Source organism: Centropristis striata, chromosome 6, assembly GCF_030273125.1.
Source record: "Centropristis striata isolate RG_2023a ecotype Rhode Island chromosome 6, C.striata_1.0, whole genome shotgun sequence".
NCBI classification, from domain to species: Eukaryota; Metazoa; Chordata; class Actinopteri; order Perciformes; family Serranidae; genus Centropristis; species Centropristis striata.
In genome coordinates this window covers 4,537,686-4,553,512 of record NC_081522.1, presented here as the reverse complement: position 1 = coordinate 4,553,512, position 15,827 = coordinate 4,537,686, and the positions used below count along the sequence as shown (strand labels likewise).

Below are 15,827 nucleotides of genomic sequence, written 5' to 3'. Positions count from 1 at the left end.
AAATGATGCAGTTTAATGTCTCAGTGTACTCTGAAATTAATGCACATTTGCAACATTTAAAATTCTTTATTGAGCATGATAGTGTTTTGAAAGTAAAAAAAAGATTCAAAATCACATTTTATGTTGGACTAAAGGACTAAAAAAAGACACAAAATGACCAAAAAAAGACACAAAATGACAAAAAAAAGACACCAAAAGACACAAAATGACTTAAAAAAGACACAAAATGACCAAAAAAGACACAAAATGACTTACAAAGACATGAAAAGAATTCAAAAATGGACAAAATAGCCCAAGACTCCATAGAGTTAAGTTGTTAACCCATTTCTTGTTCCCTGAAAAAAGGCCTACTTGTATAATTCTGAAATACATTATTTTTCAGTTTTGGTTAAGCTTACCTTTTTTTATTTACCTCTGGCAGTTCACCACTTACCTTTGTACCCTTTCAAGCTGTTCATTTGACTTGAACTGCTTGAATTTCAATAAGAAACTGGAAAATTGGGGTGTTCTAAAACTTTTGACCGGTAGTGTATATTCCTATTTACTTTTATTTATATAATAATTATTTAAAATTTTCCAATTGAAAAAAATGCGGTTTCAGTTAACTTTTCAGGTCTTACACTACTGAAAGCAGACTCCTAGGTTATATTCACTGTCTGCTTCTTTTCCTCAGAACATCAGAGAGAAAACACAACATTTTTTGTAGAAATATTCAGCTGCAGCAGGAAGCATCCAAACAATATCTGCTCTCTGGAAAAACAAAGAAAACACTATAGTCTGTCTCCTGAAATATTAAAAAGTCTTTGTTTACGTGTTGAGCAGGTGTGTTGCAGGTCAACAGGCTGTCTTCACTACAGCGATAAACATCACATTTATGGTTTAGTAATGAAGCAGACAGCGGAGCAGCTGTTTCCCATACAAACAGCATTAAAGGCACAGAGCTGCAGGTCTGTTTGCTACAATCTGAAATCTGGTGTGTTCGCTGGAGGACAAAAGAAATATTGGACAAAATCCAACATGGTCTCACAGGAATCCGTGAAATAGCCACGGATTCGCTTAACTCAAAATCCGTGAAATAGCCACGGAATCACTCAAATTTCCGTGAAACTGTCACGGATTTCGCTACAATGCAAGTTAATGACAGTCATATCCCGTGGCTATTCCAACATACAAAGTGATTATGTACATTCACTTAGTGAATATTTGGAAAATAAAACATATATTTCTCGCTAGAAATGTGATCAAAATCCATTTTTATGCAGAAATTAAGTCAAAATATTGATCTTTTCACTAAAAATGAGAGAACTGTCCGCCATGTTTTTTGTTCTGACCACCGGGACCTTAAAAGTCACGTGACTAGGAACAAACCAATAGGAAAAAAATATTAACTTGCATTGTAGCGAAATCCGTGTCAGTTTCACGGAAATTTGAGTGATTCTGTGGCTATTCCACAGATTTTGAGTTAAGCGAATCCGTGGCTATTTCACGGATTCCTGTGAGACCAGGTTCACAAAATTATATTGACAGGAATCTTCTGTCTTGTGTTTGTGGTGACGTTTGTTGTTTTTTTGTCTAACTTTCAATTCCACATTGGGGGAATTTTTACAGGTGTTTTAAAGTATTTTTGTATTAATTAAACAAGACAGCTCAATGATAGATTGCTCAGTATTAGATGCCAGGTCAGGTTTAAAAATCCATTTGAATACATTCTTAAATTGTTATTCCAACACTGTTGGTGAGGTTTCAAAGTTTTAATTTGGAGGGGTGATAATTTATAGATCTTCCTGTCTGTGTGTGCACTTGCACTGAGCTCTTTGCAAGGACATATTCAGCTTTAGACCTTGAGAGTAAAGAAATATTTGGAAAAGTATTAACAATATCGTAAATTAAGAATGATTTATAAAAGTGAGATCATGATTGTGAGGACATTTAAAGGAGGGACTTTTGGGAAACACTTTGAAATATGAGGACATTTTGTGACACCTTTGGACTGTGAGGACTTTATTATAAAGAATATAGATAATGTGTGATGTGAGTGAGGCTCCTCAGTGTGTGATCAGCTGCAGCCTTGATGAAACTATGATTTAATGACCACTCTGTGACCTCTGATGGACACTAACTGTTAATCTGTCTCTCTCCGCAGCGCTGACGACCGGTTCGATGCCTCCTTCCACACCAACATCCTGGTCAACTCTACCGGCTACTGCCAGTACCTGCCACCAGGTAACACACCCAGAGACCTCCACCACGGGAACTAATAACCTGACCTGTTTGATAAGCTCCTAAAATATAAGATATAAAAGTCAACCATTGATAAGAATGCAAAACATCTTCAATGCAGACTGAAATATTTAAAATGTTGCATGGATTGGCTTGAAAGTTTGTCATGCTTCCATCAGGATGAATGTGTTTAACAGTTTCTATTAAACTAAATTAACTAAATTATTTGACTAAATTCCTTGCCAATACTTGGGCAGTAAAGCCAATTCTGATTCTGATTTGATAAAATTCCTTTTCAAAAGTAACATATCATACACACACACTCTGTGCAATGACAATAAAGGTGATTCTTTTGAATTATATACATATATATATATATATAATTCAAAAGAATCACCTTTATTGTCATTGCACAGAGTAACCAGTACTAGGACAACGAAATTAGCCATGAACCTGTCCAAACGTATACTTAAAACAAACCTGGTCTCACAGAAATCCGTGGAATAGCCACGGAATCGCTCACATTTCCGTGAAACTGACACGGATTTCGCTACGATGCAAGTTAAAGACAGTTAATAAGTTTTCCTATTGGTTTGTTCCAAGTCACGTGACTTTCAAGGTTCCGGCGGTCAGAACAAAAAACATGGCGGACAGTTCTCTCATTTTTAGTGAACAAATTAATATTTTGACTTTGTTTCTGCATTAAAAATGGATTTTGATCACATTTCTAGCGAGAAATATATGTTTTATTTTCTAAATATTCACTCAGTGAATGTACATAATCACTTTGTGGTGAAGATCTCGCCAGAAAAATATGACTGTCATTAACGAAATCCGTGTCAGTTTCACGGAAATTTGAGTGATTCCGTGGCTATTTCACGGATTTCTGTGAGACCATGTTGCTTAAAACACACAAACAATATGAAAGAGGTGGACAGGAAAGGGAGACAGAGATGAAAGAAAAAAAGATACAGCACAACATGAGGAGGGGAAAGGAGGAAAAAACAATGAAAAAAAAAAATATTATTCAGAAAGTGAGTACTTGAGTACTTTAGCATTTCCAAAATGTAAACTTCTTTGCAATTTCTTGCTCACGTTGGTTATATTGTGGAGCCTTCTGAATGTATTGTCTGCAGTGATAATCTGTAACTTTACAGGCTGATAACAAAATGACAGATGCAATATCTGCTTCACAGCTCCATTATGTTTGATTATAAGTAAACATTAGATTCAAGAGGGGGCCTGGGCTCCTGCATATACCTTAACAAGGTTGTTGCATAGTTTGATAAAAGTTGAATTATTTGCAATAGAAACCAAGAACACCTCACAGCACCTGTGCAGCCTGTGCAGTTATCTGACAGAGAACTGTGCAGAGGCATATTAGAGCAGCTGCCTCTATAAAAACAACAGCACAGGGCTCTTATAGCTTACAGTATATAATGTTTCAGCTACCAGTTAACTAGATCAAAGCTTAGTTGCTCACTTTCATAAGTCCTCTCTGCTGTCGTATACACTGCAAAAAAGCCAACTTGTACTTTTTGGCCTAAAACAGTGATTTGGTAGAACTTGGAAATATAAATCAATGACATTTAGGGCAATAATGTAAGTTAGCACAACAAAGGAAGCCAGTTGTCTGCTCAAAAACAAGTTTGTGAGTTGTTGTTACTTATATCTTTAAGTTGGGGTTCACAACAAGGGACAATAGTTCTGATAACTCTTACTTCTTTGTTGTGAAATTCAGTCATCAGGGAAAGCTAGTGGCTAACTGATGCTAGCGGCTAACTGAAGCTAGCGGCTACCTGATGCTAGTGGCTAACTGATGCTAGCGGCTAACTGATGCTAGCGGCTAACTGATGCTAGTGGCTAACTGATGCTAGTGGCTCATTGATGCTAGCGGCGCTGCTTGTTACAGCTACAAGAGTAGCCATTAGCGTATCAATGCTAACTCAAAATTGTGGTCATAACATTAGCTGACATTTCATAGCGGCGTTACAATCGTGCCGAGAAATTCTGAATTGAGCAAACTCAAAAACAGAACTTAAAATATTTAGTTTAATTGTCCAACTTAAAATTTTGTCGAAGTTTGTTGCCTTGAAATTTTGAGTTCACCCAACTTTTCTTTTTTTGCAGCGTAGCCGTAGGATGGGATACCTTCCATTAGTGCACAGCTAACGTTACCTTCCACAGAGCAGGAAAGAAACAGAAACAGTTAGAATGATTTCAGGATTCTCCTTTTATTGTGGCAGTGAATTGCAGAAATTGAGTAAGGAATTGCTTATTAGAAAACAAAAATAAATACCTGATTGCTTAATTGCAAATTAACACATTATGTTGCTTATTATAATGAAAAAATAGTAATCAGACTACTCAAACATTAGCCCAAACACTGACGGAGATCCTCTGATTTTTTTGTTCACGCCAAGGTTATTATAGTCAACGAAAACTAACGAAATAACGAAAACTAGAATTGAAAAAACATTTTCGTTAACTGAAATAAAAATAAAATCTAGAGTTTTTAAAAAAACGATAACTAACTGAAACTGTATTGTGTGGTTACAAAACTAACTAAAATTAACTAAAATTATAGTGGAAATGTCCTTAGTTTTCATTTTTGTCAACTTTTTTCATTCATAATTCAGTGTTTCTATTTGAACATGCAACACATGGTAAATATGTTTACTGAGACTTGGATGTCTACACTAGAACCAAAATTCAAAACAGTTAATAACCTTATATGGGCTGAGATGGATAAACCAAAGGAAATAAAGGCAAAATTTATTATGACCACTTTGAATCTGGCACCCAACACATAGCCCATTACAAAAAAACTAAAACTAACACTAAAACTAATAAAAACTAAACTAAAACTAAGCATTTTTTAAAAAAAAACTAAACTAAAACTAACTGAATTTGAAAACAAAAATTCACAACGAAATTAAAACTAAAACTAATGAAAAATCCAAAACTATTATAACCTTGGTTCACGCCACCATAAGTTCAAACGGTTTATGACCAGATAATGTTCTCAGACGGAGATCGATTGTTTGTCAGTAGAACGCTCAGCAAAGAGCGCCACAATTACCTCAGAGCGTTTTTTGTGAACGACTCCATCAAACAGAAATGTAGCCTGCAGGCTGCAGTTTTATGGGGGTCTGTAGGTGGGTGGGGGTCAACATGAGTTCAGCGGGCCAACAGGAGGAGTTATGGTCCTGATTGATGACTTGAGACTCATCATACCTTTCAACCAGGCAGCTGATAGAAACCACACTGTGTAACACAGAGGACTTTTTTATTGAATATTTTATTTTTTCACACAAACGGCACAGCCCAACAGAACGGGAAGATGTGAGGATGCTTCTTGCTGCTTTATAGACGGGAACACAATAAATGTGCAGACTGGATCATAACATGTCAGGAAGAGGAGGGAAACCCATCAGCTCATCACAAATCAATAACCAATAAAAGTCGTAACATCTCTATTATCACTGAGAGCTGATATTGATCGTAGTGAGTGAGTGAAGAGGATGATGACAGATGAGCTCCGGCTACAGCAGTGGGAAACATCCACAAATAGAATGATAAATATATCTAAAATAAGCAAAAACAACTTAAATAAAACTAAATGATTTGCTAACAAAAGCAATAAAGGAGAATTAAGCAGATTTTTCTGTTTCAGTGCCACAAGATTCTGAGCTTGTTCTGGTCAGTTGGAATTTACAAATATTCTTGGTAGCACTTTACAATAACCATCATTTATAAATGGTAAACAGATAGTTTATTAATGTTTAATCATCATTTATAAACCGTATATAGGCCATTTATAAATGGTAAATACATAATTTATTAATGTTTAACTAACTAAATCGTTTATAAATGGCTAATAGATGGTATATTCATGTACGTTTATAGTTAATTTACCATTAACAAACAATTCAATTATAATTAATAGTTTATTCATAGTTTTAGTGGCACTCATTTTAACATTTTAACACCATATTAAGTATGTTAATGATTTTGAAATGATTCATATATCTTTAATAAATTGGTTGAAAACATTTAACGATTAAATATGTATAGCACTTTGTAAATGGTTAATAATTGGTTTATAAATCATCTATAAACATTACTTAGATGGTTATTGTAAAGTGTTACCATATTCTTTCTATTTTTTTTTTTAAATATACAATTATGTGTTAAAGATTTAGGTAGGTGTGGAAAAATGCCTTGCAGAATAGTGATGGGAATTTGGTCTCTTTTTAGTGATCCAGATCATTTGGCTCAGCTCACCAAGAAGAACTGCTCTTCATTTTACCACTTACACCTTTTATAGTTCAGCCAAATTTAGCGCTGTTTTGACTTGTGATTTGTATTTGAACACATATATCACTTACATTTCAATAAATCACTGTAGCCAATTGGATTTACAATTGCAAAATCCCTTGTTAACTCTCTAACTTGCTTGAAGAACCACTCTGCTACACAAAGCAGATAGAAAATGCCTTAGCATAGAAATTAAAAAAGTACAGCTATTGACATTTAATTTTTTTATTTATTTAAACACACCTAACAAAACAAGTAAAGTCCTGAAAAAAATGGAAATTAAATACAGCAATTAAGTAAATGTGTTTTGTTAATGCCAAATACTGACATCTGGACAGAAAAACAAAAACAATTTGGTATAGTAAAAATAATAATACATAAACAACATAATTAAAAGAAATATAATACAAAACAGCAGCATCCAACAGTTTTAGGTGTCTCGATGAACTAATCACCATCATCTGTCTAACTGTAAGTTTTATTAGTTCTTTCATGGCAGATTGGAATTGAGGAAGACCAATTATATAAATATATATTATATTATATTATATTATTTATATTATATATATTATATATTATAGTCATTGTCACGGTCTCATCTGACACATCAATATTGCAGAATTGATGGTTGGTTTGAAGGCAAAGGATGGTCACACCAAATATTGGATTGATTTAGATTTTTCTTTTGTTATCTCACTTTGCATTTTGTTAATTGATAAAAATAAACTTTTCAACATTTCTCGTTTGACGGCATTCTTATTTTGCAGCATTTTTTTCAAACCTGCCTAAAACTTTGCACAGTACTGTATGTTGCAGCCAGAATATATTGTAATTATTATTTCTTCTAATTAAAATGTAAGGATGAATGTGTTTAACAGTTTCTATTAAACTAAATTAACTAAATTATATTACTAAATTCCTTGCCAAAATACTTGGGCAGTAAAGCCAATTCTGATTCTGATTTGATAAAATTAATTTAATTAATTAATATTATTCAGAATCACATTTATTGTCATTGCACAGAGTAACAAGTACTAGGACAACGAAATTAGCCATCAACCTGACCAAACGTATACTTAAAACACACATACAATATGAAAGAGGTGGACAGGAAAGGGAGACAGAGATGAAAGAAAAGTATATATAAGTATATATATATATATATATGTATATATATATATATATATATATATATATATATATATGTATATATATATATATATATATATATACGTATATATATATATATATATATATATATATATACAGCATTTTTTTCAAACCTGCCTAAAACTTTGCACAGTACTGTATGTTGGAGCCAGAATATATTGTAATTATTATTTCTTCTAATTTAAATGTAATCTATATTTTTCGTGCGACTCAAGTCACCACATTCTCCTTAGTCTTCTGTCTGCACTGTGTGTCGTCTCGGTTGGATCTATACTTAATATTTTATTTTCATCCATAGTCTTCTTCACTTTATCCGGTAACTTGTTGGTGCAGAAGCAGAGCCCTGATTTCTTCTCCGGGATCATTAAACTTTCATCTTATTTTGGAGGCTGCTTTGGGAACAGATTGGATTTCCCAGCTGAACCACACAAAGTTAATGGAAACCTCAAACACAGTCCTCCTCAGGGACTCCAGACGTGTTTTCTTGTTTACCTGTTAGAAAAAAATTTAAAAAATAAACTTTAAATCACATTTTTATCTTCTCTTCCACATCGAGTTTGTTCGATCCTCTGCTATCTAAAATCCGTCAGTAAACAGCAGCCAGTCCTCCATCTGTGTAATTTTAAGTTATTATATTTCTGTTTATATTTGTGCTTTCTATCGGTGGAATAATCTGTTTCTCTGTTGTCCATCATTTATTTTTGGGGGGATAATCTTTTCCATGAACTCCTCCTGGGTGTTTTTCGGTATTTTACCTCTTTGCTTTTTCCAAGTATTAGTTTTTGCTTTGATTTGATATTGATCTCCTGCTGACACTCAAGCAAACACAAAATATATTTTCAGCTACTTCTTCATCTTTTTTTTTATATCTTTCTTTGCACAGTAGTTCATTTTTGATTTCTTTATCTCCTCCACACAGCTTGAGTTCTCTTCTCCTGCCTTTCTTTATTCAGGAATATTTAAGAGCACATGTTATATCGACGTCCGCTGGTTTCCGTTCGACGTGCAGCGCTGCGACCTGAAGTTCGGCTCGTGGACGTACGGCGGCTGGTCTCTGGACCTGCAGATGATCGAGGCCGATATCACCGGTTACATCGCAAACGGAGAGTGGGACCTCGTGGGTGAGAACGTGTGAACTTCTGAAAAAAATAAATTGTTGTTTGGTTTATTTGTTGGCAGGGGCGTCTCTAGGAAAACACAATTCACACTACACTTGCATTCATAGACGAATGCTTGGTTAAGTACGGGGGTGCACTGCAAACCTGTCCTATCACAGGTGAAAAAGATGCAATCCCATAACCACAGATCATCATATGAATGACCCATTTTGAATTTAGTTTGCACCCATGTACTGACATTAGCTAGCTAGGTAACAACACATTTGCTGTGTTCCAATCCCCATACTTCCCGTACTCACTATACTTAGTTTGAGTACGCAGGGTGTTCCGATTCCGATCGCGGTGAAAAGAAGTGAACCTAAAGGACCCGGATGTTGCCCTCATAACGGTCAAAACGCTGAGTGTGGAACGATGTACACTATACGCACTCAACGGCCGCCATCTTGTCTACGTAGCGGAAGAGGCGGAGCCAGGCAGAGCCGCTCAGCTCGAAAAAAATGTTTGTAATGGCGGCCGACGACGCCGGCGCATTTTCCACATTTGCTGCGTTAATGGAGCCGTATTGCCGGATTGTAGAAGTAAAGATTAAACAACACAAAGGATAATTTTTTCACCGTTTAAAGCCAGAAGTTTTTCGCGGGTGACGATCCGCGGCGGCCGTCACGAGCGTCATTTCCGGTAAGTGCACCACGGAGTATTAGATTTGGAACAACACTCACCTGCTGAAATCTGTGTACTTTGTGAGTGCGGATAGTGTACTGCATTTAAGTGTACTCATGGAAGTATGGGTATTGGAACACAGCAATTGTTTTTCCATTTAACACATTAGCAGCTACAGTAGAAGAAGCAGGCTGTGCATGATCCCTTTATGCTAGCTAGCTGCTATCATGCATGAAAAAGAAAATAAACACGATGGTTCGACGTTACAGCCTAACATTTACATTAGCTACTTTCCTCTCTAGATTCATAGATTGTGTACCTAAAAAATAATTAAGCCTGGGCTTCTTCTAGAGTCTAGAAGATTTTTTAATTATATTATTTATTATATTTCTATTCCCATTACCTCTTTGTTGCTGACCACCTTTGGGGGAAAAAACATGGAAATCTTTTTTGGTGACATGATATCTTGTTAGACAGCTTGCTGTTGTCAAGTGCGCCTGCTGCTTGATGTCGCTGTTTTGGGTGAATGACGTCACGTGCGACCTGGAGGTGTTAACCACTTGTCTGCCAAAGCCAAAGTAGTGGCTTTTAAAAAAATAAAATAATTAATTGTTACTCAAACCTGTCCAAAAACACTGTTTTATCGAAGCATCAACATAAAATAACCAAAGCTTGAGGATGTGATCTTAAAGTCCCGCACCGGACGGCCCTTTACTGCATGTCATTCCCCTCTCTCTGCCCCCTGTTTCCTGTCTCTCTTCAACTATCCTATCCATTAAAGGCATGAAAAAGCCCAAAAAAATACTTAAAAAAATGTATATATATATATATATGTGTGTGTATATATATATTATTTTTTTTTTTAATTAATATTCCGGGCTAATTAAAAAACATCCGGGGCTGTTAGACTATTTACATTGCAGTGAATATAGAGAATCCGGTGGCTAATGGTGCGTTCAAGGTCTACACAAATGTCAGTATTTTCAACGTTATTCCAAGCTCCAAATACTGACTTTCAGTGTAAATTCAACACACCATAAGGCGTTGCGGTAAGACCTGCCTTCAAAATAAATCAAACACATGCAGCCTTCAAAATAAGAGCACATGGATGTGTTAGCAGAGTCCACCACAGAATTTGCAAGAATATGACGCCTTAAATAAAACATATAGGAACCCTTATTATCCTTTACAATAATTCATTAAAATATGCAATGACTGAGATGGAATAGTGGCATTTGAAAGTGCGAGAGGCACCAAATTTAGGCTTTTAGGGCAAAAATGTTCTCCAGGAGAGCATACCCCCGGACCCCCCTACTTTGTTTTGGTCCCCTCATCATAGTCTCAGAAAATCCTGACAGACAAGAAAATGGCCAGCAGTATGTTCAGGGGAATGAAAGGAGGTGAGATGTTTTTTGGTCCTTCGTTGAGTCAGCTTCAAGTCAATTATAGGTTGTTGTTTACACTACAGTTCATTTTTTTTTAAATAAATGCATGGAGTGGAAAACTCACAACTCATTGAGTTGAAATCATTTGCTGACAGCTTCGTCCCCCCAGTTCAAAAAGCCCATCTGTGCCCCAGCGTGCCTCCCTTCCCTCCAATGGGTCCAGCAGCACAGCATGGGCTTCCAACATTGTGTCGGTGTAGCCCCTGCTACCCCACTGCAGCTTCTCTTCATCCACTGACACACACAGTTTCACTTTCACCATACACTGTAAAAAAAGAAAAGTTGGGTGAACTCAAAATTTCAAGGCAACAAACTTCGATAAAATTTTAAGTTGGACAATTAAACTAAATATTTTAAGTTTTGTTTTTGAGTTTGCTCATCTCTGAATTCAGATTTTTGTCAACTCAACTGTAAGTTGTACTACCTTATAATTTTACATTATAAATTTTATATAGCACGATTGTAACGCCTCTATGAAATGTCAGCTAATGTTGCAACCACAATTTTGAGTTAGCATTGATACGCTAATGGCTACTTAGTTGTAATAAGCAGCGCCGCTAGCATCAGTTAGCCGCTAGCATCATTTAGCCGCTAGCATCAGTTAGCCGCTAGCATCAGTTAGCCGCTAGCTTTCGCTAATGACCGAATTTCACCGCTTTCCCCCATTTCACAACAAAGAAATAAGAGTTAGCAGAACTATTGTCCCTTGTTTTGAACCCCAACTTAAAGATATAAGTAACAACAACTCACAAACTTGTTTTTGAGCAGACAACTGGCTTCCTTTGTTGTGCTAACTTACATTATTGCCCTAAATGTCAATAATTTATATTTCCAAGTTTAACCAACTTAAATCACTGTTTTAGGCCAAAAAATACAAGTTGGCTTTTTTGCAGTGTAGCTGAAGTACAATTCATCCTGGACCATTACTATCCGTGGAAGATCCTCCAGACCACCACCTTGTCTTCAGCCATTCCCATCTGGATCAGCAGGGAATGGCGGAGCATTGAGGGGAAGCTTTGCTCCTTGCCTGGAGCAGCTGCCCAAGCTCCAACCGTAAATTAGAAGCAGCAGAGAAGTGTGATGTGTGTGTGTCCATGATGGGCTGGTCACTGCAGGAGGCCCAGCTGGAGTCTAAGCTGAAGGAGTAAATCAGTTTGTGTAATTTCACGGGGAATCAGAACTGGAGACATGAAGAAGAAGTATATAAGAAAAGCTGATGGTCTCTTTTGCTTATGTAGGTCATATTTTGGCCTCAGTATTAAATTACGACTTTCATAACTAGTTACAAAATTTCCTTGAAATTGATTATCTTATGTGCTAATTCAACATGTGATTCTAACAGCATCCACTCATAGTTCAGCCACGTTCTTCCTTACCAAACTGAAGAAAGAATTTCTTCATGGAGCTTTGTGCACGCTGATACTGTCATGTCGAAACAGTAGACAAACACAAACTGTTGACACAAAGATGGAAAAACCCTGCTGTGTCCTGTAGGGTGGAGGAAGTGCCCAAAGACTACGCTGAGGTATGGCAACAATGCTGTCCACATACTTCTGGCCATATGGCCATATTAGTCAGGCGGCTTAGGACCAGATTTAAGAATAAAGGGGACACGCCGGACAAAAGCACCAAATTTTTCCCACATGCTCTCCATCACCATAGGTTTAAATTTTTGGTAGGAGCCACTTCATCAAGATTGTGGATCGGAGATGGCAGCCATATAAAGTCTATGAGAACCAATACATCTTCCAATCCACTTAAAAGGTCAATCTTGGTGTCAAAATATGCATTTTCTGGGTAAAGGAATCATTTTAAGCTATTGAGAATATCACTAGAGATCTGACATGAGATTAAAGCGTTCCCTTGATTATTTTTTGAGCAGTGTACATGGCAACTAATCCGCACTCTCCCGTGAACATAGATTCATTTTCAGCTCAGGATTCCCTGCTGCAGCACTTGAAGACCTACCAGTCTGGGTGAAAATGAACACATCTATTTGATCAAATAATTATCTAGTGATATTCTCAATAGCTTTAAATGATTCCTTGACACAGAAAATGTATATTTTGACACCAAGATTGACCTTCTAATTGGCTTGGAAGATATAGAGTTTCTCATAGACTTTATATGGCTGCCATCTCCGATCCACAATCTTGATGAAGTGGCTCCTACCAAAAATTTAAACCTATGGTGATAGAGAGAATGTGGAAAAAATTTGGTGCTTTTGTCCAACGTGTCCCCTTTATTTGGCTAAGCCGCCTGACTATATGGGGTTTTTCCAGACTTGTCTAAGTTCCCTTTATTTTTGCTCAATATGTTCAATGAGGATTTATCTGAGACCGTTTCTGAGATAAGGACTGGATAGATAAACATGGCTTCCCTGGGGACAAGAATAAAAGAGACAAGAGAAGAGGACAAACGCGGCAGAAAATAAAAATCCAATCAGTCTCAATCATTCACGGTCAACAGGATGTCTAATGTAATGTATCTGCCATCAGGTAGAGAAGGGGAACTTAGAGGAAAAAAATCTTCGAGGGGACATAAGGGAAGAAACTTTAGGAGGCTCATTTCACGGTGAGATCCCCGGCTGAGCGTGCAAACAAACAAGTTGTTTTAATTAGTTCCTGAAAACATACATTTAGGAGTTTCGTCCCCGGCAGCGACGTTATGTAAATGTTAGAGCTGAACACGGCGGCCTGCAAACTCGCCCGTTAAAACTTCCGAGCTGCTCCGAGGAAGCCGTCTGTCTGCTGAGGAGGGTTTCATATCAGCGCTCCCATCCTGCATTAATCTGCTGGTAATTAAATCGTCCTGCTGCCGCGAGCAGCTCAGTGAACCTAAAGGCTGACGGGACGGCGGCTGCCTGCAGGCCGTGTTTATACAGCTTACAAATGCCAGATCACGCAACAAAGCGTGGCCAATGAGTGACATTTATATCATCAAACTTCAGCTCTGATTTCTTTTTCCCCCTTTGATTTTATCACGAGATGCTGCAGGGCAGAAGCCTCCCAGTTCCTCCCGAGCGGATGACACACAGATTAATGTTAATAAAGTCATAAAGCGGTCTGATCACGCACACGATCGGCTGCATGTTTACTGTTCATGCAGATGCGTGATCTCACAGGATTACATGTGAAGCTCTGGAGATTTACAACTCATTGTTTTTTGCCTCGTGCCTCTTCATCCTCATTAAACTGCATCAGAATCAAATCCAATAAAAACATTAGTGAGATATTAGCGAGACTTCTCTAACTGATATTTTTAAATGCGCTCAAAAGCAAACAACAGCAAAGGATCAACAAGACAGTTGCCTGAAACATGTGGGGAGGTAACGACTCCACTATTACACTATTCAAAATGTTCTTTAGTCTCATATTTGACTTTCAAGATATAGTTTAAACCTTCAGAACTTTTCCACTTAAAATTCATGAAATTCTGTATTTGCTTGTTCCAACTTCTTGTTGAAACAGGGCACATTTGGTTTCTTGGAAACTCTATTACAATGTAAATTAAAGTTACCCGAGTTGAGGTACTTTTAGACAGCGAAGCCTTGATTGCTTTCTCTGATCTGATATCCAGCCTTCTTCTAATCTATGCAAGAGGCAAAGGTAATTCACATCTTCGCATCACGTTGAGAGCAGCTTTGGGGAAATTTGATGGGTGAAGTTGCAGCCTCAACTGATAGCAAAGAAGTGTGTGTGTGTGTGTGTGTGTGTGTGTGTGTGTGTGTGTAATTTTATCCTCGGCCCTGAATTAGAAGCAACATCAGCATCAAAGCCTGATTATCTGTCAATGAGATAGAAGTTAACTTAATTAACTTTATTAACCCTGTGGTAATTGATAAATAGAATACAATACTTATGACTTTATAGCGGATTGCGATAAACAACAATGACAATGATTATCCTCATTATCAACTTAAAAAAGTTCTCTAGCTTGTGAACATACTGTCCAATATTGATTTCCTAGATTGATTTATATTGAATGACACAATGTTAAGTTTTGTTAAAGCAGGACCTTGTAATTTATGATTAGATAAGGCTCATTTTTATTTTTTATCTGCAAAATCATTTCAGCATTATTGAGTGCCATTTAAATTAAGGCCAGGATCATCATGAAATTACATTTGTGTATTGGTCACCAGTTCCTTTATTTCAACTGCAGTCCCATTTAACCTGAACTAAACAATTCAAAACTAGGTTTGTAATCCAATCAGCATTTTTCTAACAAGTCATTGGAGGTATGATCTAAACTTTTATTCCTGTGTTCACAAAAGTTGCATCTTTGAGTTATCATTTTACAGCATCAGAAAACACACTGCAAAAAAAGCCAAACAGTGATTTAAGTTGGTAAAACTTGGAGATATAAATTATTGACATTTAGGGCAATAATGTAAATTAGCACAACAAAGGAAGCCAGTTGTCTGCTCAAAAACAAGTTGGTGAGTTGTTGTTACTTATATCTTTAAGTTGGGGTTCACAACAAGGGACAATAGTTCTGATAACTCTTATTTCTTTGTTGTGAAATGCGGGAAAGCGGTGAAATTCTGTCATTAGCGAAAGCTAGCGGCTAACTGATGCTAGCGGCGCTGCTTGTTACGGCTACAAGAGTAGCCATTAGCGTATCAATGCTAACTCAAAATTGTGGTCGCAACATTAGCTGACATTTCATAGCGGCGTTACAATCGTGCCAATTCAGCACATTGCAGAAGTTAGCAGAAGTAAGGATTAAAAGTTATTACAATGTAAAATTATAAGTTCAAACATCTGAATTCAGAGTTGAGCAAACTCAAAAACAAAACTTAAATTGTTTAATTGCCCAACTTAAAATTTTATCGAAGTTTGTTGCCTTGAAATTTTGAGTTCACCCAACTTTTCTTCACATGCAATTGATA

General features: G+C 36.7%; 1 protein-coding gene across 1 annotated transcript in view; it reads left to right on the top strand.

The window, feature by feature from the left end:
• The window catches only part of LOC131973058 (neuronal acetylcholine receptor subunit alpha-7), an 84,472-nt gene that overhangs the window by 42,010 nt on the left and 26,635 nt on the right, over positions 1 to 15,827 (top strand). The window contains exons 5-6 of the mRNA XM_059334903.1: positions 2,144 to 2,223; positions 8,664 to 8,831. Coding sequence (XP_059190886.1) covers positions 2,144 to 2,223; positions 8,664 to 8,831 — 248 coding nt within the window. The remainder of the gene's footprint in view (positions 1 to 2,143; positions 2,224 to 8,663; positions 8,832 to 15,827) is intronic.